General features: G+C 36.6%; 3 protein-coding genes across 7 annotated transcripts in view; 2 read left to right on the forward strand and 1 right to left on the reverse strand.

The window, feature by feature from the left end:
• bab1 (bric a brac 1) overlaps positions 1-14,173 on the forward strand; it is a 77,988-nt gene extending 63,815 nt beyond the window's left edge. Inside the window, exons 2-4 of one of the 4 annotated variants that reach the window (XM_086829784.1) lie at positions 10,281-10,338; positions 10,425-10,849; positions 10,950-14,173. In XM_086829784.1, coding sequence (XP_086685910.1) covers positions 10,281-10,338; positions 10,425-10,849; positions 10,950-11,945 — 1,479 coding nt within the window. In that variant the 3' untranslated portion in view covers positions 11,946-14,173. Of the gene's footprint in view, positions 1-10,280; positions 10,339-10,421; positions 10,850-10,931 lie in introns of all 4 variants that reach the window. The other 3 variants (XM_086829781.1, XM_086829783.1, XM_086829782.1) reach the window with 3 other exon arrangements.
• Positions 14,174-14,190: 17 nt separating this feature from the next.
• On the reverse strand, positions 14,191-17,014 carry LOC110178647 (oxysterol-binding protein-related protein 11). The gene is made up of 3 exons (XM_020945838.2): positions 16,593-17,014; positions 16,105-16,501; positions 14,191-14,498 (listed from the first exon to the last, which is right to left on the reverse strand). Exons 1-3 carry the CDS (start codon positions 16,678-16,680, stop codon positions 14,306-14,308), a joined length of 678 nt encoding a protein of 225 aa, XP_020801497.1. The 5' UTR covers positions 16,681-17,014; the 3' UTR covers positions 14,191-14,305.
• A 251-nt stretch (positions 17,015-17,265) lies between these two features.
• The window catches only part of trio (trio Rho guanine nucleotide exchange factor), a 56,896-nt gene continuing 47,692 nt past the window's right edge, over positions 17,266-26,469 (forward strand). For both annotated transcript variants that reach the window (XR_015270947.1, XM_086829785.1), the window contains exons 1-2: positions 17,266-17,451; positions 18,307-18,799. Coding sequence is in view for 1 of the 2 variants with exons in the window: in XM_086829785.1 (XP_086685911.1) it covers positions 18,621-18,799 (179 nt within the window). In the remaining variant the exon portion in view is untranslated. The remainder of the gene's footprint in view (positions 17,452-18,306; positions 18,800-26,469) is intronic.

Raw genomic sequence — 26,469 nt, forward strand, 5'->3', positions numbered from 1 at the left:
GATTAAGAATTTTATGGGATTTTTATCAGGCTTTTAATAGGGGTTTTAATTATTCTCTAGAATAATTAATTGGATAATTTACTTGACTTTAATATTATTTAATATAATTTGTAACCTTAAACCTGTCACAGCTTCTATCTAAAATATACTAACTTCATGAACTAACACCTGTTCTGTGGGCAAAACTCTTTCAATTACTCAATTGAATCCTAGGTTATATATTTTTATTTGTTCACCTCACAAAAATGAACATACACAGTGGCCACAGGATCCTGTTCAATGTTATAAATCACGCATCTTTAATGGTCGTTCGGCATGGTAAAAAAATAAATGCCAAAGCCATGCCAGAAAATATTTTGCTGCCTATTTTCGGGCGCGCAAATTGCAACAGATGCAAGGGGACTTCCCCACTTTTTGCGCCTCTCTTGTACATTTTTTTTTGTTGATACTGATTGCTATATGTTGTTGGCAGGACATTAGGAGAGCACGTGCCTGCAGCGGAATAAAATGTGGAATCAAAAAAAAAAAAATATTAAAAGGGGGCTTGGAGTCAGTGGCGCGGTTTATAATCTAATAAGCAATCAATGATGTGAAAAAATGACTGGCAAACCGTTTTAAACGCTGCGGTGCACCGCAACTCGACCACACACACACACACACACACACACAACACCAACAAGGAGGAGGATTTTCCCAGCCACCCCATCTCTCTGGAATCGGGGGGGTGGATTTTGCATTTTGGCTGTTGGTCTTTTTTTTCATGTTCGGCTGCACACACAATTGTTGCATGCAGCCGCGCCTGCAAGTGTGGCACAAATACTACAAAAAAAAAGAGGAAAATGGGAGGAGGAAAACAACATCCTCGACAGACTGGATGTGGCCCAAAAGCCAGGGACTCGTTCTATAAACTGTAAATGCCGCACAATGACAGAGTGTCAATTTATTAGGTGCCACAATTTATGACAGGCCAAAAATGAAACCGATACCAAATCTGTCCGCCGCGTTTTGTTTACATTTTAATTTGCCAATAATTGAATTTATTTTTCTTTATGGATATTTTGTATTAATTGGCATTTAGTTGCGCATGGCTGGGATTTGATTTGACAGGAGTTTTCGATGGTCAGTGTTATTTCCAGTGAAAAACCCGGTATTAGTTGAAGAGATTTAGGAAATCCATCATTTAGTGGTAGTTATATTTAATATAGATATAGTTATGTGTTCATTAGACTATATTAAGGATTTAATTAAATCAAGTAGAGTGGATATATCCATAAAATCAAGTAGAGTGTGTTTAAAGGTTAATATTAACAGTACCCTGTGATATTTTTATGCATAACAAGAACTTTCTTTTAATCTCTAAAATTTAAATCTAATCAAAACCCAACTTAATTTACTAGCCCATTAAAAATTATTCACTTTTAATTACCTATTGTCTCAATGCTTAAAATAGGAAAAATTCCTGAGTAATTGCGGTTAAAGTTTTACACAAATCCAACTATGAAATGCGTACTATATCTGCGTGTGTCTAAAACTTTTAGCGATATTTTAAACTTTTTGTTCAGTTATCGAGGCCTCGGCAATAATTTTTTTTCTAATCGCTTTTTTCCGCCTGTTTTGAGCTGCAGAAAGTTGCTCTTTCAGCACTTCCTCCTGCTCCTTGATATCCTTTTTGTTATTTTTTTTTCTGGTCTGTTGGAAAGTTGCGTGTGTTTGTGTTTGGTTGTTTTGTTTGTTTTTACGTAAAAGTTAACGCATTATTTTGTCGATTGATCGCCGACTGCCACCATTGCAATCCAGACCCACATTCCACTCCATTTTAGACTGCGTTTTGCGAAACTTTTTCCCATTCTCTACTCTATTTTCTATGCACGATGTATAAATTACTGCAGTTTTTAACAAAAACAATGATAAAAAATTGTACAAAACAAAATTAAAGTTTTTTTTTGTTTAACTTTCATGGGGAATGAATGAAGATTGGCTAAGCGTGATTACCGCAATTAGTCTGGAAAAAGCAAAACGCATTTGAATCAAGCTGAAAAGTCAGCAAAACAACTTTAATTATAGAGCGCATTAAGGTAAAGGCTTTGTATAGTCGAAAAGTGTTTTAAAAAATGGGGAATTTAACTTGAGAAAGTGCTAAAATATATTACATTTTAATTGATATTATATTATTAAGTGAAAATGGTATTTAAACGTAAGGCAATTGAGTTCCTTGAGATATTTCCAGGATCGAAAATAATGAAATGTAATTCATTTTTGATTTTTTAAAGGGATTACTTATATTATTTCAATTAATATTAATATTATAAGCATACAAATATTATTATAAAATCTTTTAATAAAGCTTCATTCTAATTTTCATTCATTCACTTTTAATTTTGTAAAATTACAATATATTATGTCTTCCCAAAAATGCCTCACTACTTTCCCTTATTATTTAGCTTACTTTAAGAGATATTCTAAATATTTTTCAATAAGCAAATGCTTATTTAAAAAACCCCTTTCCAAAGATTGACCTCCCTTTCCATAGCCTTTTCATACCCTCGATTCCCATTCAAGCTTAACTCAGCGGTAAAAATTTATTGAACACTTCCATGCTTGGCATTCGTTGATTTTTCCTTTATTTCCACTCACCCAGAGCGAAAACGCTAAATGCAACAAACATATGAGCAAATACTATCCTAACCCCTTTACATCCTTTCCATCCTGAATCCCTCCACCTCGGAATGAGCTGTATTTCTCATAATGTAGCGAACGATTTGTATTTTGTATAAATTTTACAGGCAACGTTCGCGTTTTGTTGGTGTTGTTCCCATCGCCGGGTTATATCCGTTCATATATATGTATATTTATGAAGGGACGAGGGGTTTTCGAGAGGAGCTAAAGGACTAAAAACGGGGCAACAGTTATGTATGAAATATAATAAAATTGTACAGGAAATGACGAACAAGTCGAGAGCGGAGAAAAGCTTCGATGAAGGGAAAACTGAAGTGAGAGGCTCGAGGAACATTTTAACCATCGAATGGTTTGATTATTAAATCCATGAAGTTTTTCCACTTGCATATATGTGAAAGAGCACTGGGAGAAAATATAAGTAAAGTTTTCAGATTATAAAAAGTATTCTGAAATGGAAAAAGAAAGGATTAAAGTGTGAGATGATCTTTGAACGCTTTTTAACTCTCTTTTTAAAGACCTCCTTAAGTTAGTACTTATATTTCTTAATATCCCCATAGTTTCCTTAAAGTATATCCTTCAGTTACTTAATATTTTCTTCCTCTGTGAATATGTATATATCAAAATTCACTTGATTGCAGTTTTCAAGTGAAATCCTAGCACACTTCACCATGACTCGTTGGCTGTGCCTAAGGGCTGAGCATTGCAGGATATCGTGAGATGGCACAAGGACTCGGGGGCTGTAGAGGATATAGGAAATATATTCCTATAAATGGGAACACCCCATACCCTCCCCCCTTTCGCGTTGTAGTAATTGATGTTTCAAGTAGCAAAAGTGCGCGCGCCAAAAACTACGAAGGCCCAAGTTGATTTTGATTCAGTTGCTGTAGAAATTTTAATGAAGTCGAGTATTGGCTGCAAGTTTTGCGACTAAATCAAATTAAACCACATGAGCTCCTTCCTGCCTCCTTTAAGGAAATGAGCTCGACTTTGGGTTTTTAGCCACCGAAAAACTAATGCAAGTTTTTGTCAGCAGAGATTTCCCTCACCCCCTCGTTCCAACCTATTTGATTTTGGCTTTCAATAATGCTTTTCACGCTAATTAATTTTCGGTTTTACACAAACACGAACCCAATCACACCCGCACACCATCGGCAAACCCCACAAAAACACACACACACACACACTTGGCACCGGCACTTGACAATTTCCTGAGCGTCAAAAGATTGGGAATTTCTTCTAAAAAATAAAGAGAGAGAGAGCAGGGGTGATTCATGGCAAAATCTAGCTATACTAGAAGAAGGAGGAAATACATTTCCTCCACCCCGGGAAACTCGATTCGCTTTTTTTTGTACAGGGTATTCGTTAAAATACAGACGGTATATATGCTACGGAATCATGTCATGAAAGAGAATGATTAAAAAGAATTTCTACTAATGAAACTTTTAATAAATGAATATATTATATATTATTATATTATAGATGAGAAAAATTAGAAAATTCTGACCTACGGATGCTGTATTGACTTTTAACCGAAGATTTATATATAAAACGATAGTCTAACGTTATAAAATATAGAAGATCCTACATGTCGTCACCTTTTAACATCGAAGTGGTCCTTAAGGAAAAGAAGAAGTATCTCTCGAAGGTTACAAATAAGAAAAATACAAGCTGCAGCGTTAAGAGGAGAAGCTAATGAAAGCTATATACAATAAACTAATTACATATTTCTTTGTTTATAAAATCATTAACACACACATTTTAAAACCCTATCGATTTAAGGTTCATAAAATAGAGTTAATTACTGGGTATCCCTTATTCCATACCCCCAATGCTATCATCTTTATTTATTTTTATCTCGCACTCTCTCCACACATTAGACATTAGAGAATTTGTTGCCCTCGCCTTTCCGTTTGGAGAGTTCCTGCTGTGAATTTGGCTAAATTGCATTGCCAGGACATGGTGGGTATGGGTCCTGGGTCCAGGGTACGAAATCTGCCACCGGGAAACTGAGACTGAGGCTAAATTCAAGTCTCAATCTGTGGCGGCTGAGGCTTGTTGCTTGAGCGAATCAGAAATTGTGGCAGCCACCCCGCAGCCAAGACCGCAGGAGTGCCGCACAAGTGACGCTTGACTTGGACGAGACTCAATACCCTTTCCCTCCCTCCCTCCCCGTTGCACCTTCACGCCCAATTGATGCGGTCTTAACGCCTGACTAGAGGCCAGTAATCTTTGGCAAAAAGGGGGAACTCAACCTTTAAACCTGCCTCAAACAGGCGCACAGAGGTTGACTCAAAAAAAAAAAAAAGTTTCGGTTTCGATTGCGTGAAAATCGCACGGAACGCCTTCTTCCCGGCTCTTTGACACGGAGAGGCGTTTCCAGACATAAAATGGCGGAAGATGCAAAAACGCCCCAACGATTTTGGATATAATCTAATTTTATGAGACCCGGAAGGACATTTTTAAAGGAGGGAAGGGTATTTCTAGACTGCTTCTATCTGGAATTCAAAGTCTAGGTTAAATATGTTATATTTTGGGAGATATTTGTGAGCTTGACACTGTATTTATGTAGATTTTAAAGCCTAGTTTTAGTAGAATTTAATTATAAGGATGCATATAATAAAATTTTATCAAACCAGGATCGACCTTTTGAAGGAGAAAGGGTATTTCTAGACTGCTTCAATATTTTAAACAAACTCTAGGAAAAAGAGGTTAAATTTCAGGATTTCACGATTTCTTAGCTTTGAAACCATATAAAGAATGATTTTCAAGCCTTGTTTTAATAGAATTTAATTATATTTCAACCACAAAAGTATCTGTTTTCAAGTTTAACCTTTGAAATCAATTTAATTCCTGCCAAAGTTAACACTTTCCTATCACTAAGTTAAAAATAAGGCACTAGACTTGGGCTTTTTTGACCAAATCTTTAAGACAACTGACAGAATTCTGTTAAAAAGTAATCAATATTAATTAAACTATCCCTCTTAACTCTTAAGTTTTAAAAGAATATTAGTTTTGTTACATGGTAAGCCTTTAAATTAGTTTTTCTTTCAACCCACTCATGTTAGTATTTCCATCTATCAACTTGATTAAATTCGCTGTTCGATGGCATTGAAGGAATCCGCCAAGTCAAAGCAATCGCTAAGCCGTATAATTATATATAGAATACATAAATGCAGATGCACAAACTACACACACCCCCTGAGTGTGTGTGTTTATATGTGTGTATAATATTCCATATAGACTGTGCCCGCATCAGGCGGAGCGTTGCAGCTCAACTCAACTAATGGTCCATTCGTGGCACTTGGTTATTGACGTTGGACTCCAATTGTATTAACAATGCATGCAGCAAGTGGAGCAGGAAGAGAGAAAGCGAGGGGGTGGAGAGGAATGGGTTGAGGGGGGTGGTGGTGGTTCCGCAACTGGGAGGCGAGGTCAAGCTGTAAGCGGGAACGTTTCGCTTTGATGCCAAAATCGAAGCGTGGTCAACTTCATTTCGCTTAATTTCGTGTTTAGGCCCACAAAATGGGATACAGTGGAGATTACTATACGAAAATGATTAAAGTATTTATAAAATAGGAGTATACAGAATAATTCCCTATATTTACAATCTTTAAAATTAGTTTTTAAATATTTGTAAAGATTTTTTAAAGATTAAACCAACTACAAGGTGTCTAAGCTATCAAAGTCCCACTGTAGATGGCGCTGTGGTGTAGGAGCTATACGCGATGCGTGCCCGCTAATCCGCCAACTGTGGGCCAAGGGAGGAGACCTCCTCTGTGGGGGTTATGGGGGGTTGGATGGTGGAACTAGGTAACCCCCCTCCACAACAGTCCCCCTTTCGATGCATGCCACTCAGCTATGACATTTTGGCAGCGTCGAGTGCACCAAGACTGTCAAATGAGTTGTAATGAAATCTCACTCAGGACTCTGGCCATATACCTCCGTGCAATGCCTCCAAAAACCCCCGCACCTCTCTCTACCCCCCTGTACCCCTCTCTATATATGTGTGTGTGTGTTGCAGTCAGCTTTGGTCAGCTGCACATATAATAAATAAATTATTTGGCATTTGGCGTGGCGTATTATTGAAGGCAACTGCTGCTGCTGCAGCTGCATCTGGATAACACACACTGCACAGCACAGCAACATGCAGCACACACACACACTACACACAACGCACACCTGCTGTCCCCGCCAGCGCCATCTGTCGTCCGCGTTTTGAGACAGATTTGGGCATTAGCGTGATTAGTCTCAATAGTCGCTAGTATTTAGCAACAACAAATGGCTTTATAATCAGTAAAGAGAAGTTCACTTTAAGGGGGAACTAGTGGGTAAAGTTGACTATTCCATAAGGAATTTTTTTAAGAGGCCTAAAAGCGGTTTACATGTTCTTTATGGACCTTAAGCATAACAGTTTTTAAGGATAACATTTATTCTTAAGTAAAAATATCCATGATTACTCTAATCAATTAGAGGGTTTAAAGGAGTTTAAAATCCTTTGAAAAGGGTCCAAAATGTGACAATATTTTAAAATACAATTTACATTGATTTAAAATACTTTTAGACATCTTCAGGGTATTATAATTTCAGTTAAAAGCTTGCAAAACAGTGAAGGACCTATTTCCGACCCTATAAATCATATATATTCTTGATCAGCACAAACAGGCAAATCTTTCTAGGCATTTCAGAACAAAAAAAAATTTTTATAATTTTTTCAAAACTTTATCAGGTGTTAAAATTCTTTAAAATTTATAAAAATTTGAATTTTTTAACATTTTAAATTGAGTATGCAGATTTATTAACCTCATAAAAACTAGCAAAAACCCGCTTTCCGAACTAAAATTAACGATTTTTTGACCAAGTTATGATGGATTTTTGATTCGATCGATTAACCAAATTTCCATACATATTTTGGTTTCCCTTACAGGGTATTATAATTTCAGTCAGAAGCTTTAAAAGTAGTGAAGGAGTCATTTCCGACCCTATATTTCATATATATTCTTGATCAGCATGAGCAGGCGAATCGATTCAGACAAGTAGGAAAGAAAAAAAATTTGGATAATTTTTCCATCATTTTTTTTCGTTAAAATTAAATAAAAAAAATGAAAAAAATTTGAATTTTTAAACATTTTAAATTGAGTATGCAGATTTGTTAACCTTTTAAAAGATAGCACGGAAAAGCTTTCCGATTTGAAATTAAGGCATTTTTGGCTTAGTTATGATATTTTAAAAACTGTGATTTACCCTAAAAATTAATATATAAAAATATGTACTTATTGTTTCTTGTTGTAATTGATTTCCAACCTCATTTAACTTCTATAGTGAATAAATAATTGTCAAACCTGCATTTTATAATACCTTAGTGGTTCTTGTGGCTTTTTACAGCCCCTAAAAATATGTATAAAATTAAATATGCGCCAACAAATTCCTATAAAACCCTAATCGCATTGTAAGTTGTATAATGAGTCACACTTTAATTACAATGCAGATTTATTTAAAAGTAATTGCACTTCGTTAATAATATATAACTTACGGGCCAGCAAAAATAGTTGCACATGAAATTACAATACCAGGTAAAAAGCGGATAAATTAAGACTGCAAAACTATGCTCTATAAGGATTAGTCACCTTTTCTCCCCCCGCAAATAAAGCAATTTTGCATGGCAAAAAAAAACGAATAGAAACTTGTGAATAATATATAATTTGCGGCGTAATGAGCCGAAAAGTAAATCCATCCATTGCATGTCCTGAGCCCATAAAGGTAGGCAACGATTTCTGAGAACATCGCAACATTGTCTGGTTTGTGGCAAGGAGGCGGATTACGGTGGGACGACAGGACGACAGGACGACAGGAGCACCTCTCAGTCAGTCACATGGCAAAAAAGTTACAAGTAATACTTAACGCTAAATGGGCACAAGTGCCCACCTGAGCCAGTACCCAGTACCCAGTGTATCCACTTCAGGGCGATGCGAGTGTTGTTTTTCTCTGCACTCCCGTGCATGGAAATTTTTTGTAATGAAGTTATCGACAAGGTGGAATCCGAATCCACCGACGCCACCAACATATGTAGAGCAATATGCAAATGTTACTTTGTTATGCAATTAGTGAATTCGATGCCAGCCACTCGACCAGGGGGGTGAGGTGGGTGGAGGGGGGTTCGGCAAACAGACAACCGCAGTGCAACAACCACAAACGGAGTCGCCACTCGAAGGTTCAGTCAGCCAGTTAAATGTATCGTTGTTGTTGCCGTTGCAATTCGAATTAGAACAGGGATTTCATAAGATGAGCTATAGATTTTTAGCAAGGATTCAACTCTGGGGTCAGCGAGATACCTTAGAAAAAGTAATGGGAAAATATTTAGGGTCAGAGGGATACCTTAAAAAAAAATAATAGAAAAGATGTAGGATCAGCGAGATACCTTAGAAAAATTATGGAGAATATCTAGGGTCATCGATATATCTCAGAAAATATTATGGGGAATATTTGGGGGCAGAGAGATACCTTGAAGAAATTATAGAAAAGATCTAGGGTCACTTAAATACCTTAGAAAAATTATAGAAATATCGAGAGTCAGCGAAATACCTAAAAGAATATATGAAACATATCTAGAATCAGCTGAAGACCTCCGAAAAAATTATTAAAAATATCAACGGTGAGTGAAATGTTCTAAAAAAAATTATAGAAAATATCCACAGTCATGGAAAAACCAAAAAAAAAAAAAATTATGGAATATATCTAGGCCCAACGAGATACCTCCGAAAACTTATGGAAAATATTTAGGGTAAGCGAGATACCTTAGAATATTTATGTAGAATATCTAGGGTTAGCAAAATACTTAAGAGAATATATGGAAAATATGAAGCACCCGCGAGTTGCCTCAGAAAAAATTTATAAAAAATATCTAGGGTGAGGGAAATAAATGAAAAACTATGATAAATATCAAGAGTCAGCGAAATTCCCTACAAGAAAAAATGGATAATATCAAAATATAATTGTATCAATACGAATTTATATTCATGTACAATTTAAATAAGAAAATAAAGGTATTGGAATGTAAGAAACATAATTAAAAATATTTCCTCCATTGGAATTTATAATATTTGTAAATATAAATAAATAAAGATATATCGCAATGTATAAAACCTTCTAAAAATTACGTTGCAATATCTTACACCTTTCAAATTTTTTTCTGCAAACTTAAAGACAGGTATTTCAATGATTTCAGAACGAATTTCGTATCTTTAGATCACAGATTGTGTGATAAATACCTATTCTATTAACCATAAAATCAAAAACCTTTACAATATTATGAAACAAACCCTCTCTAAGCAACAATAAACCCACATTACCCATTGATTTATAACTGCAAAAAGATGAATTAAATGAAAATAGGTCGATTTTGCATGTCAATCAAATATGGGGGGACATAAAAAATAAGAACTATAACCGAGACAAGAGGAGTCGGCGCATCGAGCGCTAACCAAAGCGAGACATACAATTAATTGAAGCACCACTTACCCATCAGAGTCTGCTCCTCCTCGCTCTCAGTTCACTCTGCTCACTTTACTGATTCTTGAATCATTTTTTGCACTCGTTTCCATTCACAGGCCAAAATGCTGGAGAATTCGCATGCCTGGATGGGAGCCACCGGATCAACACTGGCAGGTTTGTACTGCGACAATTTTGAAAGGCACTTGCAAGCCGATTTGATCGTTGGTTTACACTTTCTTTTACACTTGATATTTCAGCAGACAGCTATCAGTATCAGTTGCAGTCCATGTGGCAAAAATGTTGGAACACCAATCAGAACCTGATGCATCACATGCGCTTCCGCGAACGGGGTCCATTGAAATCCTGGCGTCCCGAGACCATGGCCGAGGCCATCTTCAGTGTCCTGAAGGAGGGCTTGTCTCTGTCGCAAGCTGCTCGCAAATATGACATCCCGTATCCCACCTTTGTGCTATATGCCAATCGAGTGCATAATATGCTGGGTCCTTCCATCGATGGTGGTCCTGATCTACGGCCCAAGGGTCGTGGTAGACCGCAGAGAATCTTGCTGGGCATTTGGCCGGATGAGCACATCAAGGGCGTTATCAAGACGGTGGTTTTTCGCGATGCCAAGGACATAAAAGACGATAGTTTGGGGGCTCATATGCCGCCCTACGGTCGCCACTCGGTAGGTAATCAGTACGACTAGTTGTGCTGTTTATATTCGTAGACTTTTGTTCCTCGAATCGAACTAACTGTCCTCGGGTTAGCCCGCGTTTCCTTTGCAGGATCTCCCATTGAGCTATCCGGGCGCTAGTGGCGCCCTTGCCGGGACACCGAGTTCGCTGGCCTGTCCTAATGGCAGTGGTCCCCAGTCGGGCGTCGGCGGGGAACAGCACATGTCGCAGGAAACGGCCGCAGCGGTGGCCGCCGTGGCTCACAATATCCGGCAGCAGATGCAGATGGCAGCGGCCGTGCAGCATCAGCACGGGGAGGCGGGGCCGCCGCCCGTTCCGCCGGGTTTATTCAATCTGCCGCCCCATCCAGGCGTGGGCGTTGGCGTTGGTTCGGTTTCGGTACCCGGAGCGGGCGGTGGCAGGGCTAGTATATCGCCGGCTCTTAGCAGTGGCTCCGGGCCCAGGCATGCGCCCTCGCCCTGCGGTCCCGCCGGCCTCCTGCCGAATCTGCCGCCCAGCATGGCCGTCGCACTGCATCATCATCAGCAGCATCAGCAGCAACAGGCTGCAGCGGCGCATCATCAACAGCATCAGCAGCAACAGCAGGCACATCATCACTTGCAGCAGCTTCATCTGCAACAGCAGCAGCAGCAGGCGGCGGCGCATCTGCATCACCACCAACAGCAGCAGCAGCAGCAGCAGCAACAGCACCACCATCAGGTGGTGCCACACAAGTCCGGTTTCGGTGCCAGTTCCAGTTCCTCCGCTTCCTCCTCCTCTCTGGTGGGTCAGCATCCGGCCAAGGTCAAGGGCAGTCCGTTGCGCAGTGAAACGCCACGGTTGCACTCGCCTCTCGGCGATCTTGGCCTGGATATGGCCTACAAAAGGGATTTCTCGCCCAGTCGCCTCTTTGCCGAGGATCTGGCCGAATTGGTCGGTGCCAGCGTGTCATCCTCCTCCTCCTCGGCGGCAGCTGGTGCTGGTAATGTGGCTGCCCAGCAGGAGAGATCGGGCGGAGGATCATCGGCAGCGGCGGGAGCAGATGCGCCCAGCTCCTCGAGTAGTGGTGGCATCAAGGTGGAGCCCATTACCACCACTAGCGAGTGAAAACACAGGGATGATGAATTGATGAAGATGAAAATGAAAAGTAAAATGGGGATAAGTAAAAGAATTATAAAATAATGAATGAGTAAACGGGGGAGGACGAAGCCAACTGAAATCTGAAGTCCATCAGAAGCTGCTCCAGCAGCTAAAATGCGGTGAATGTACTTCAATACCTTGGTTAATTGGTTAGAATGTGGAAATTGAAACAGTTTTTATTTTTATATATCTTAATATTTTATTTTGTAAAATCTGAAAAAATCACTAGAGATTTGGATGTCCTTTAAAAATGTAGCTGAAAGTGGTAAATTTAAAGTTTCATTTCTAAACCCTTTTTTATTTATTTGACACCGCCGAATAATTTTTAAAGGTTTCAATATTATATCGGGAATGTCAAAGCAATTCCTCAAGGGTTTGAAATATATATTAAAAAGATTTTCAAAAGGAAACAACAACTTTTAGTTATGTTTTCAAGGGTTTTCAAAAGAACTCAATATTAAGTGTTCAAAATAAAACCCGAGTATATTTTATTTAATTGAATTTTGTTACTTATAATCAAACCATAAATATCACTTTATTTACTCTTCATTTACTTTAAAAATCATGTAAATATTAACTGAATGTAAAAGATGAAACACATTTTAAAATGTTTCTTTAACAATTACTTTACCAGCAGTATTTTTATGTTAAAGTAAAACATATTTTATATATTTGCTAATCAGTTAATCAGGAATTAACCAAGGTATATGGATTATATAGAGCCGTGATTTTCCTCTAGTTTTCTCCATGCGATCTTCGCCACATCTAGTTTCTATTCCTAGCGTACTTATTGAATCAAAATTGAAAGTATTATTATGTTATAGTCCAGCAGTCTAACTAAATAAATAGCGATCGATCTCTTTAGTTAGTAAGCAAATGCAGCGGAAACGGAAGCGGAAGGAGGAGACCCGGAACATTCCACAGAACAGAACAGATAATGAAAAACCAGACACCCCCCAAAAAGTAAAAAAACAAAAAACCAGCAGCATAATTAATGAATTAATTAATTAAATGTAAACGAAATCAAAAGAGTTTAAGCGGATTTAACTTGGTAATTGTGTGCCCGACCCTTGTTTAGTCTATTATTATTATTAATTATTAATTATTATTATTTATCACTAGCAAAGAGGGAAAATGTACAAAATTATTAACAAGAATGATGATGGCAAAATGGAATCAACTAAATTTAATGTTTAGGCTTAACAAAAAACAAAGAAAACTAAAGAAAAAACAAAAAGTAAAAAAGAAAATTCACAAAAAATGCCTTTCGGAATTAAATTCAGCGATGAAAACAAAAACCGCAAAACAAAATTATGTAAAAAGAAACAAGAAACAAGTGAACTTTTTGTAAAACGTATTTATATACAAGCGAAATTTTTAGACAAAATTTAGAAGCGAAATTTTTGGAAAACAACGAAAACTGCTGCGCGATCCCTTCAAGGACTTGTGGCACTTGATTTTGAGATTATTGGAAAACCCCTCACCCTTAACCCTAACTCCTCCCCCCTGAGAACACTAGATCTTCCCCCCATTCTAAAGTGCCTTTTCTAGCCTTAATTTGGACCCTGTTCCACTTCTGTCCCGTCTGTCTAAAAGGATCGTGGCAGCAGGATTCGTTGAAAGGGACATATAAGTGTGTTATGTTAACAAACTTTAGGCAAGGACTTTTGGCAAAACGTTTTCATTTATGGCAAGCGCACACAATTGATGATTAATCGGTGACACAAGCAAGAGTTAATTACGATATAACACACACACAGAAACTATTTTTGCATATGCAAAAACTACATCATCATCATCATCATCTACAATAGCCATATATACACACACATGGTATATATAAGTATCTATGTAATCCCCACCCCACCCCCCCTCAAATAGACTTTGATGTTCCACAAAAGAAAACTTTATGAATTACTTTTCGGATGTAGGATGTAACATAAAAAACAATGGCGGAGCTAGCAATTAATAAATCTCCTGGATATGTGTATCTTTGTACGATCTGTCCACAAACTCGAACATTTTCTATCAACTTTAGTGCAAAACTTTATGTTCAAATTAACTTTAAATGTCGAAATGAATGTTCTAATTAATCCAAGAAAACAAAAAAAGGAATGGTAAAAAAAAATGCGGAAAACTGAAAAATGGAAAAACTGAAAAGTATTTTATAAAAACATTGAAAAAGTAACCCAAAACCCAAAAAGACTTTTAATTTAATTTGCTTACCGCCAACCCCACACCACGCAACCAGGGCTTGGCTTTAGTAGTGTTTATTGCTCTATTTCATAGATGGATACTGGATACTCTCTCTCTCTTCATCCGTGCTCTCAGAGCACAATGGGCGCAGCCTCCGAGGGCGGCGGCTGATTGATCTCCTGATGGCGCTGGAGCAGGCCCAGGCATTGGTGCAAACTTTGGGTGCTGGCCATTGAGATCGCCTTGAGCAGTAGCAGGTCGGGATCCGTGGGCGAGAAGGAAGCACAATCGATGCTCTCAATGGCCCTGGCCAGAGAGGCGTTGCTACAAGGGGGAGGGGATAAGGGGCATTGTTTAAAGGGAGATTTCAATTTTAAACCTAAATGCAAGTTTAAGTAAGTATTAAGGGGGATATATTGCTTTGATAGTGAAGAACTACAAATTAAGACCTTATAACTATAGAATATTCAATAGAATTCAAAGTAAAAGGAAGAGTTCTAAAAACTTGAAAGAATTTGCTATCTAAGATTGCAAGGAAAATGCTTATAAATCGTAATTGAGGCAGATTTCGAACTGACATACCAATTTTTATAATATTTCTAACTAATTTAACGAAATTTATGTTTACAAATTAAATTACTAACAATTAAGGTTGAAATTATGGAGTTTAAAGTACAATTTTCTGATTTATCAAGACATTTTGTGTAATTTTCTTTAATTAATGATTTTTTCTATAAAAAAGGAAAGTATTTACTTAATACTTGAAATATTTAAAACATTAAATGGATACATCTTGCTTCGATATTGAAAGAATTCAAATTAATAGCTTATATCTACAGAAAATACTATATAATCAAATTTAACGGAAGGTTTTTTGTAACCAAATAAATTATTTACTAACTTTTTAAAGTTTTCCATTTTAAAAAGCAGGAAAAATGCTAATAAATGATAATTGAGAAAATTTTCGAATTTACATGCCCTTATCTATAATATTTCTAACTAATCTAAATGAATTTATGTTGACAATTAAACTTTTTAACAATTTAGGTTGAAATTATAAAGTTAAAAGTTAACTTTTTCGTTTTATCATGATGTATTGTTAGAATTTTTTGAATTAATCATCTTTTCTATATAAAACCGTTAATATTTACTTAATACTTGAAATATCAAATCAAATTAATAGCTTATATATACAGAAAATACAATATAATCGAATAAAGAGGAAGGTTTCGTTTAACCCAATAAATTATTTACTAACTAGTTAGAGTTTTCTATGTTGACAGACCATTATTTATAATATTTCTAGCTAATCTAAGCAAATTTAAGTCTAAAAGATAAATTACTAAACAATTAAGGTAGAAATTATAAAGTTAAAAGTTCAATTTTCAGCTTTATCAAGATGTTTTTTTCTAATTTTCTTGAATTAATGATATTTTCCATATAAAACCGTAAGTATTTACTTAATACTTGATATATCAAATCAAATTAATAGCTTATATCTACCGAAAATACGAATTAAGGGAAAGGTTTTTTATAACCGAATAAATTATTTACTAACTAGTTAGTTTTCCTTTAAAAAAAAAAGGAAAACTACAAATAAATGGTAATTGCGAAAGATTTTGAATTGACAGACCATTATTTATAATATTTCTAACTGATCTAATAGATTTTCGGTTTATAAATTAAATTACTTAACAATTTAGGTTCAAATTATGATGTTAAAAGTTCCATTTTCGGTTTTATAAACATTTTTTGTTCTAATTTTCTTGAATTACTGATATTTTCAACATAAAACCATAAGTATTTACCAATTAACTGAACTATTTCAAAAGCTACATCAACTATTGACTTCTAAAGAACAAAATTTACCTAAATTCCTATTAAAAAATCATTTAAAACTATAAAAAAGCACTTAATTGCAAATACTTACCATTGCTCTGTGAGAAACAATGCCTGGCGGGCGGAAACCATGGCATCTGAGGCGGCCAGCAGTTCCCGCGGTGGCAACGGCGATGAGTTGCTTATGTCCATGGCCTTCATGTGGCTCTCCACCACCGCCCGCAGTCCATCAACCCATTCCTGCCTCGCTCGTGCATCGTTGGCCCTCAGCTTGACCGTATCACCGGAGGCACAGGCAATGGCAAACGTTCTAGAGTCCTCGTCACTGGGATACACCACGGCACCGGCCAGTTGCACCTGACCGCGAGGTGCACTGGCCAAGACATGCGGGGAGGGTGCAATGTCATCGCCAACGGTCGATGAATCGCACAAATAATAGCTAAGCGATCCCGTTTTTGCATCTACCGTAAACCAGCGGTATTGCCAGCCTAAATAAAACAATTTACAGTTATAAAAATGTCTTCCCAAAGCACAGCAAATATAAGTTAAAAAGCTCGAAATTTATTTTTGCCAACTCACCCTTCATTACATTCGTATATTTGCTGAGCTGGCCGCTGAGTTTTAGCTTCGACGACTCCCGAATTATTCGCGTTAGATTGCTCTCCATTTTCCTGGCGGAATCCTCCGTTTCCAAGGGCTCTTCCCGCGAAAAAAGGGTGCTCCGCGGGACGGAGCCGGAGGCAGCGTCGTTAAACGATGATGAGCAGCTGGCAGATAGTGTGGCGGTTGGGGATATTGCTGCTGGCGGCTGGCGTTGCTTCTTGCTGCGTCTTCGAAACGAGTTCTTGAGTTTTCGTAAAATGTTTGCAGAAAATTGGAAGTCAATTGGCAAAAAAGCAAGCAAACAAAGACTGAGTGTGACCAACTAGCTATAATGAGTTTATACCAAACGTGTACTCTTACGATCCCTACTACTGAACTGTCATACATCGATAGTGATTCTATCGATAATATACCAATTTGTACGATGTATACTACTATTTATAAACGCAAGGTTTTACATATATTAAAACTTTTCTTATGAATTTTGTATTATATCTTTAAAATTTAATTTTCCAACATAAATAGGTATTAATAAAAATATATTTGTTTATCACAAATAAAATACCATAATCAATTCTATTTTAGACACGAACCCTTGTGTTGTGCTTGCGATATTATCACAATAGTTTTCAAATCATCGATTACTTGCGATGCATCCAACGTATCGATTGTATCGCCAGTACCATCACCATCGGTGTCGTTACATCTCTAGCACTTCGCAAAAATCTAATTTGTTTAAACAAACAGAGAGCGCCTCGCTTTAAAAAAAATCGCCGCTGGTCAGCAAAATGACCGGGAAAACTTAGCTCAGTGTCTATGCAACTCGCGTGCAACGGTAATTACAAAGAATTCCACAGCAAAATCAAATGTGGGGAAGAAAACAAAAGCATCGCGAGTGAAAAAAATCAATTTGTGTGGCACAAGCAGTGGCAAGAGGAAGAGTCAAGACGCAAAGAGAACTGCTTGCGGATGATGTGATATATATATATTTATGTATATACTGGCTGTATATACGAGCCTTACAAGTGTTTGTGTGTGTGTGTATGTTTTGTGCTGGAGTTTTTGTTAAAATTAATTCAACATTGCAAATTGGCAATTAAAATGTAGAAACAACAACAGAATCCGCTATGTTCGTGTGCGTGTGTGAGTGTGCGTTTGTGTTCTTGAAAATAAGAGCAAAGATGTGTGATTTTTTTGTATGTTTTTATGATTTTCGTGAGGCGGCTTCACATGATTTATGACATTTAAGAGGAATATATATGTGTTATGTATATGTGCAGCTCCCTCACTCCCCTTTCTTTTCATCCTCCCACTCCAGTCCCCCTCTCTTTTCCTCCTTGCCACCTTCCGCTTTCTGGCGAATGTGTGAGTGTGTGTGTGTGCGTGTGTGTTTGTCTGTTTGTATCTCCCTCTCCCTCCCACACCCACGATAAACACGAAGGGGGAAAAAGCGAGGGTGAGGAAGAGAGATAGAGAGAGAGAAAAACCGAAAAAAACTCCACTTTTAAAAATAAAAACCACAAAGAAACTGCGTGTCGGCCAGAAATAAATATATGCAAATAATGTGTAAAAAGGAGAGAGAAAAGTAGGGAGAAGAGAAGAGAAGAAGATGAATACCATTTGCTAATTTGTATCTGCGCTTTTCCACCTTGTTTTTTCCCCACAATTTCCACAAAACAAACATCAAAAGAGAGTGACCATGAAAATGCCAGCGAGAAATTTGCGAAAATCAATGAATAAAGGCCAAACAATAACAACAAATACAACAACAAAAAGCAGCGAAACATAATAATAATATTAAAAAAATAATACCAAGTGAAATTCGAGGCTGGAATTCGTTATGCTGCAGTGACCAGCCTTGGTTTAAAATCGGAGACCATTCCCCCCTCTGCCAGAGCTGCCCGCCGCTGCTCCTCCTATTTCCCACGAATAGTAATTAACCCGCGGCGCACCGCATCGCATCGCCGCTCCGATTAACCCTCTGCTGCTGCTGCCGCCACAGCCATGGACGGCCAGCGGGCCAGGGATCTGCTGACGCTGCTCCAGGAGCGCGTCGTCTTCCTCACTGGCGGCAGGGATCGCCGTGGCGGTCCGCTCCTATGCTTTCCCGCCACACCACGAAGGGATCGACTGAAGCCGGAGGATCTGCGACGATTGCTTAGCTACCTGATTAGCATTCCCAGGTGACAATTAATGTTTAATACTTAAAGGTGATAGTTTTTTGGTCAAGAAAACCATAGTAAAGTTAGCAGATAATATTAGGAGCAGAAATCTGTCCTACTTATTAGATTTAAATGAGAAAAATATGGTTTATTATTTCACAAAAGTAGTAAAAACTAATTTCTAAATCACTAAGCTTAAGCCAAGAGTCATAAAATTATTATTAGAAAGCAAATTCAATTTTACAAATCCCATTTCCAAGATAAGAACTCACTACCTGTAATCTTTTCGGATTGCAGCATAAATTTATAGCTTCTGTTATTGGTTTTTATTAACATTTGGCTTAATTTTATGGATATTATGTACGACAAACTATTTAAACTATGCATTTTGGTTTTTCCTTTATGGTTGCTTTTCATCACCTTGTGGATTTACGAGCACTAAAGATGAAGAAGATATTTCACAGAATTTCAAATGATTCACCCAAATCAAGTGGCACCCAATGAAAAATTTAAGATATTCTTCAGTTGACAACAAAGAAAATGGAATATTTCTTTTTATTAGTTCACGTTTTGTCGTTGTTATACTTTCCAGACAAGTTTTAAGCTTTAGTTTCCATTTATACAAATTGAAAACGTCAAGATTTTAGATATTTATACTGCAATGTTGCCTTTGGCGACCGTGCTCACCGCCTATTTTCCATTTATTTCATCTTCTATTGGACAGTGAGCTCCCAATTTAATTATAAGAAAACTAAAGTGAAGGAAAGAAAAATATTCAAAGATGTTGCTTAAAACTACAAAGGGAGCTGCAAATTATATACCTTTTAAGTTTTTAATTGAATTGTAGTATCGTATCTGAAATTGGTCATAACTAAGCTTAAAATACTTGCATGCTTTGAATCGATATTTGTTCATATTTTTATATGACAATTTTTCACGAATAACCAAAGTTTAAAAAACTCATAACTCTGCCAAAAAACATCAACTTTAATTCGGAAAACTGTTCTATTCTAGTTTTTATTAGAGTAATAAATCTGCTTAAATAGTTTAATCAAGATTTTGGTCTGGTTCTGACCATTTTAACAATGTAAAATTGTGAAAAAAAAATAGTCAAATTTTTTTTCCTGCATAAGGTGACTAGATCGACTCGGCTTTTGATTATATTATTATTGTTATATTATTTATAGTTTCGGAAATGGCTTATTTACATCATTATAAGCTTCTGATTAAAATTATAATACCCTGGAAAGGGTATACATCCTTGGCTTGGAGTCTAAATCTGTATACAATTTTTACAGCGCTTTGACGCTGATTTTTATGACAATTTTGTTGTTAAATCTTATAAATTGTATATATTGATTATTTGTTTTTGCATAGGTATTCAATATCAAATATTTTCATTCGTTTCTAATAACGAATACCCACTGTACCCGGCACAATGGCTACCCATTGTGTCAGCTGACGTCGCGACGTTGCTGGCAGCGCTTCGTTTGCGATTTCGGCAGCGTCGCGACGTCGTCGCCTCACCCGCAACTATATATATATATTTGATACATACAATTTGTCACAAAAGTGTTTTCGCACGAACTTTTTCTTATATTTTTTCCCAATTTTATTAATATAAAACAACTATGAAATAAGTTTTGAACAAATTTTTTTATTATTTTATATTCTACATTTATTTCTTAATAGTATTCAAAAAACAAAACTTAAATTCTTCAATTAACAAAAAACATATAACAAAAACAAAAAAAGTCTCCCTAAAGCCCACTGTCACAAAAGTGTTTTCGTTTTTAACATATCGGTGATATTTTAAAGCTAGACTTATAATTAGAAGAAATTAATATTTTGTATGATGACCTTTGGCCTTAATAACAGATGTTAGTCGTGAATTCATCGAATTTATTAATTTTTCTATATAATCCAGTGGGATCTGATTCCACTCTTCCAAAATGACTGCTTTTAGCATTGGTCGGGATGTGGGATGTCTTTTTGCTACCTTCTTCTTTAAAAACGCCCACACATTCTCTATGGGGTTAATATCCGGGCTCTGGGCAGGAGTGTCGATCACTTTACCGCAATTATACAGTGTCCATAGTCGTACATTCTGAGCTTTATGCTTTGGGTCGTTGTCTTGGTAAAACTTAAAGCTCTGTCCAAATCCAAATTTTTTCGCGCTATTTACTAAATTGGTTTTTAATATATTCAGATATTGATTAGCATCCATTGTACTTTCAATAAAAACCAAATCGCCGACACCTTTGATGGAGATGCACCCCCACACCATGACGGACAATTTGCCGAATTTTACTGTCGGTATTATGTTTTTATTGTTTAGAGCTGTCAACGGCTTTCGCCACACTCGGTTGGGTCCCAAGTTATAAAATAACATTATTTTCGACTCGTCACAAAAAATAACGTCGTTCCAATAAGTTTGGGGTTCATTTACAAGAATTGTTGCAAAAGAAAGGCGCTTCTCAACATTTGCCTTTGATAGCAAAGGTTTCTTCCTAGCTACCCGGGATGTAAAATTATTGCTTTTAATTGTCCTTCGAATAGTTTCATGAGAAACATCCACTCCACATTCCTCTCTCACCTCAGCCGCCAGTTGTCTTGTCGAGATCATGGGGTTCTGGTCCACCTTCCTCATAATAAGACGAATTACTCTGTCAGAGAGCTTACTCGGCCGACCATTTACTGGTTTATTTTCGAGTCTATTTTCATTTTTTGCGCGACTTATTATATTTTGGACAGTGCGTATATGCAGCTTGAACATACTTGCAAGTTCTGCAGTGGTTTTTCCATTGTTATGGTTGTAATACACCAGTTGTGTTACATCGAACGACACTCGTTTTCCTGGCATTGTAAAACATTTAATTTCTCGACTGTCTCCGTCTGCATATAACCAAAAAATGACCACGAAATGCTCGAAATGCACATTAATTTCATCTATTCGCAGAAAAACTACCGTTATAACGGTACAAGCATATGCGAAAGACGAGAAACAGCAGAGATGGTAAAAACGAAAACACTTTTGTGACAGTGGGCTTTAGGGAGACTTTTTTTGTTTTTGTTATATGTTTTTTGTTAATTGAAGAATTTAAGTTTTGTTTTTTGAATACTATTAAGAAATAAATGTAGAATATAAAATAATAAAAAAATTTGTTCAAAACTTATTTCATAGTTGATTTATATTAATAAAATTGGGAAAAATATAAGAAAAAGTTCATGCGAAAACACTTTTGTGACAAATTGTATATATAATCCGAATAGGGGGTGAAAGAGGGACAGCAGCTGCTGCAGCTGCAGTGCCACATTCCACTTGATTTTCCTGTTATAGTCGTCCAACTGCAGTCGCAGTCGCATATTTTATGAATCATCATCGTCAGAAGCTTTGCAAGAACAGCACGCACATTGTTCTTGCTGCTGCTGCTGCTTCTGCAGTTGACATTGAATGGAACTGCATATGAGTTTTGCACATGGATGGGGCTTATTTAGCTTGGAGGGCGGCAGAAAAAGTCGTAAAAGTAAATATTTTTAAATAAAAACTAGCAGCAACAAAAGTTGCATAAATCTGTGCGACAAAGAAAGCTATAAGAGCAGAAAACAGCAGAAAAACACCAGCTCAAGACACACTCAAAGAGAGAAAAGCAATAAGAACCGGGGACCGGCTTCCAAAGACTTTATAGAACCAAAGCTAAAGCTTCAAAGAATGCAAAGATTTTTTGCTGCTGCTGCCCCAAAGAGCAAAAAGCTAAAAGCAAAAGAAAATAAAAAACCACAACAAAAAAAAAAAAACTGAAATGTACCATAAAACCAGAAAAGAAAGAAAAATAAAGGGTAATTTGGGCAAAACAGTAAATCCTCGAAAATAATAAACTGGCTAAACAATAAAGCAAGTAAAAGCCAAAAGCAATTAATTGGTTAATTAAATAAGAAAACAGCTAACAAGATTTAAAATTTAATTAACCAATAAAAGCGGTTAGCTTTAAATAGTTTTTAATAAGATTTATTAGGTAGTGTTTAATATAAGCCATGTTTATGGCCTGAAATTAAATATATATTAGCTATTACCAAGCCAAGTTTAGTACCTCTCTCCATAATCGAACCAAGTTAACTATCAAAACCAATGGATCTTACCATACCCTACCCGCAAAACTGCTATCGAAATGGCTGCCAAAGGCAACACAAACTCGGAATGATAATCAGACCCCAGAGTTGACGACGAAGACAACAACGGATGATGGCGACCCCAGATAGTTGCGACACACAACAACGCCGAGAGTATCTGCGGCAAGATGTGGAAAAAGTGGCAGTAGTAGTAGTAGTAGTAGAGGCCACCACCGACATTCTCCAATTCCAAAAACCAAATTGGCAAAAGTGGGAGAAACGCACGTTCCTCCATGCTCATTGGCGCAATCATATCGCGATATAGCATTCAAATTGAGGCGCTAACAAGTTGTGAATCACTGGAAGGTGGATTCCCACGCCGGCTGCCCATTCATCGTGTTATCAGTGCGGTAACAAGCAAAGCTATTGTACTATCAGTGTCCCACATTTCACGGGGGGGAATCCGTGAAATAAGTAAGGGAGAGAGAGAGAGGAGCGCGGTTTGGCCGATAAGCAAAATCGACAACTCGCTCGATGCCGGGAGTCTATAAATTTCTGGTACACGAAATGGAAACTGGAACTGGGTTGTTCTTATCTCATTCCTGCCACCATCCACGGAATGTGTTATTCGCTTTGGCATTCTGCCCACTGTGCATCTTATCTGTCCACTGTGGGCATTATCTGTTGTTCTGTCTTTTACTTTTCACTCTTCAATGGGTTCTTCTTTTTATTTACTACTAGTTGAGTGAGTTTTAAACTATGATTATATGCCAAGAATAGAGTTTTTTTTTAAATAGGTTGTAAATAGGTAAATACAGAGAGTTAAGGATAGGTTTAAACTCCAAAACATTCCATCAAAAAACTCGTCAAATTTATAAGAATTAACTGATATTTATTATACTCTTCAGGGTATTATAAGCATTGTGAAGGTGTCATTTCCGACCCTATAAATCATATTTATTCTTGATCAGAATTAACAGGCAAATCGATCTAGGCATGTCTGGAGAATTTTTTTTTTTTTTTTTTTTTTACAAATTTTTTTAAAGCTTAAAATTGTAAAAATTTTTTTTTTTTAATTTTTTACATTTTAAATTGAGTATGTTGATTTATTAATCCAATAAAAACTACTACTAGTTGAGTGAGTTTAAAACTATGATTATATGCCAAGAATAGAGTTTTTTTAAATAGGTTGTAAATAGGTAAATACAGAGAGTTAAGGATAGGTTTAAACTCCAAAACATTCCATCAAAAAACTCGTCAAATTTATAAGAATTAACTGATATTTATTATACTCTTCAGGGTATTTTAAGCTTATAACATTGTGAAGGTGTCATTTCCGACCCTATAAATCATATTTATTGTTGATCAGAATCAACAGGCAAATCGATCTAGGCATGTCTGGGAGAAAAAATGGTATTTTAATTTTTCAATTTTTTTTTAAGGGGTAAATAGTAAAAAAAAAATTGAAAAAAAATTTAATTTTTTTACATTTTAAATTGAATCTGTTGATTTATTATTCCAATAAAAACTAACATAGGAAAGCTTTCCGAATTAAAATTAATGCATTTTTGGCTGAGTTATGAGTTTTTTAAACTTTAATTTGTCGAAAAATTGTCATAACAAAATATTGATTGATATTCAATATATTCAAATACTCAAAGAATGCGAATATTTGAAGCTTATTGGGAAAGCAAACGGCAAGGGTATATAAACTTCGGCTTTGAAGAGTTATTTTCCTTTCTTGTTTATGATTATTTTGATATGTTGATTCTTTTTTGAAGTAAATATTTAGAGATTAAATGGATACTTTCTTCTCACTTACTCATTACTTAAAGGGAAGTGTTTTAATATATATTATATCTTGCAAACTACTGTCAAATGTTAACATTATCGAAATAAATATGTCAAACAATGATTATTAACTTGATCTTATCAATAAAAACAAAACTGATACTTTTTTGTATTGATAATTTGACACTTTTTAAGGTAAATATCAAGAGGATAAATGGATCATTTATGTTCTATTTTGTTATTATATAGTAAAATCAGTATCCCCATCTTGTAGTAAATAGAAATAAATTTTCAACATTATCAAAATGAATATGTCAAACAAATTGTTATTACCTTGATCTTATCAATTGAGTGCAAACAAACAATTACTTTGTAAAGTGAGTGTATTTTGAGCTTCGTTCCCTGAAAACCTAATTTACTTCTTTGTTTTGCTTTTACTTTGCTCTTCGTTTATGTTTCGCTTTTGTTTTGTTTATTTGCTTTTTGGCGTGAAACACTTTTTTGTTTATTTCTGCGGCCTGTGTTCCTTTGTCTCAGCCAAAGTTTCCCAGTTTGCCAAAGAGACTCGGCCAAATTGGCAACTGAAATGAAGGCGTCCCATCGTCTTCTCGCTGCTGTCGTCAATGCAAATTCTATATAAAAAAATTCTGTGAATCGAATGAATCCGAGAGTTGGAGTTCTCAGCATTTTAGACACGTACATTTGGCTGGACTTCCTTTTTGGGGGGTGGAGAAAGGCTCAGATTTATGGGTTAAATAAACGATTTTTGATTGGACTTTGTTTTCCTTTTATCGATTTTGAAATGCGGGCGACACTTCACATTCGCTCCATCTCTTTCTCTCTGCTCAAATTTCGTTTTTTAATAGCCCGTTTCGAAGGTTTTTTATTACTCATCAAGTGAGGTTCTGGGACTGCCTTGGTCTCTCCAGTAAATTTCCAGATATGTCGCCCGATAAGAAGTTGTGGGAGGGTTTTTGGGTACACTCTCTTATGGGACTTAACAATTGGGAACACAGTCAAAGTTCGTTCTGGTTTCCCAAACGAATAAGTTTCCTTCTTTGCTTGAAATTTAAAATGCATACAAGACGCCCGCCGCCGCCTCTTCACTTTCGCATTGTTCTCTGGTTCTTGAGGGGCAAAACCCCTAGAAATGCCTCCATCTGACAACCGCACGACATATGCTTAAACACGAGAAGATAACGTGGTTAAAACCGGGAAACTGAGAACTCAGAACCGGCCGCAATCAGGCCAAGAAATAGCGGCAGAAGAGTGTGGAAATAATAGACCGAATGGGAAGCGGAATCGGAGGAGGAGGAGCTGGTGCCACACACATATCAATGAAAGAAATATTTATAGTTAATGGTGCGATTAAAATTCAAATGGAATGCAAATCAGAGCTCTGGGCGAGCAAGGGAGGAGGTGTTTAGGAAATTATTAGCTCAAATTGGTGTCAGAGCAATAGAAACCGACCTCAGACCATATGAAGGAAGCCGGGAGACGTCATAATTTATGCAAGATGCGTAAACAGAGCAACGAACCATGAGCGAATCACGACACTCTCACTCACGTATTCTAGGGAAAGAGTATGCACTGGGAAAAATATGAATTAAAGACTGATATTTAAATATATGTACTATCAAAATATTCAAAGCAAAACTAAGCCTTTATGCCTTAAGTTAGTTTCAGATAGAAAGCCTTAAAGGTGAATGGTATAGTTCAGTAATTTAAATAAGTAGATACCAAAAATTTATAATCATAAGTAGAAAAATGACTCTTTTAGGTTTTAAAAT

This window comes from Drosophila serrata, unplaced genomic scaffold, assembly GCF_035046125.1.
Source record: "Drosophila serrata isolate PLE 108 unplaced genomic scaffold, ASM3504612v1 contig_217, whole genome shotgun sequence".
Classification (NCBI taxonomy): domain Eukaryota; kingdom Metazoa; phylum Arthropoda; class Insecta; order Diptera; family Drosophilidae; genus Drosophila; species Drosophila serrata.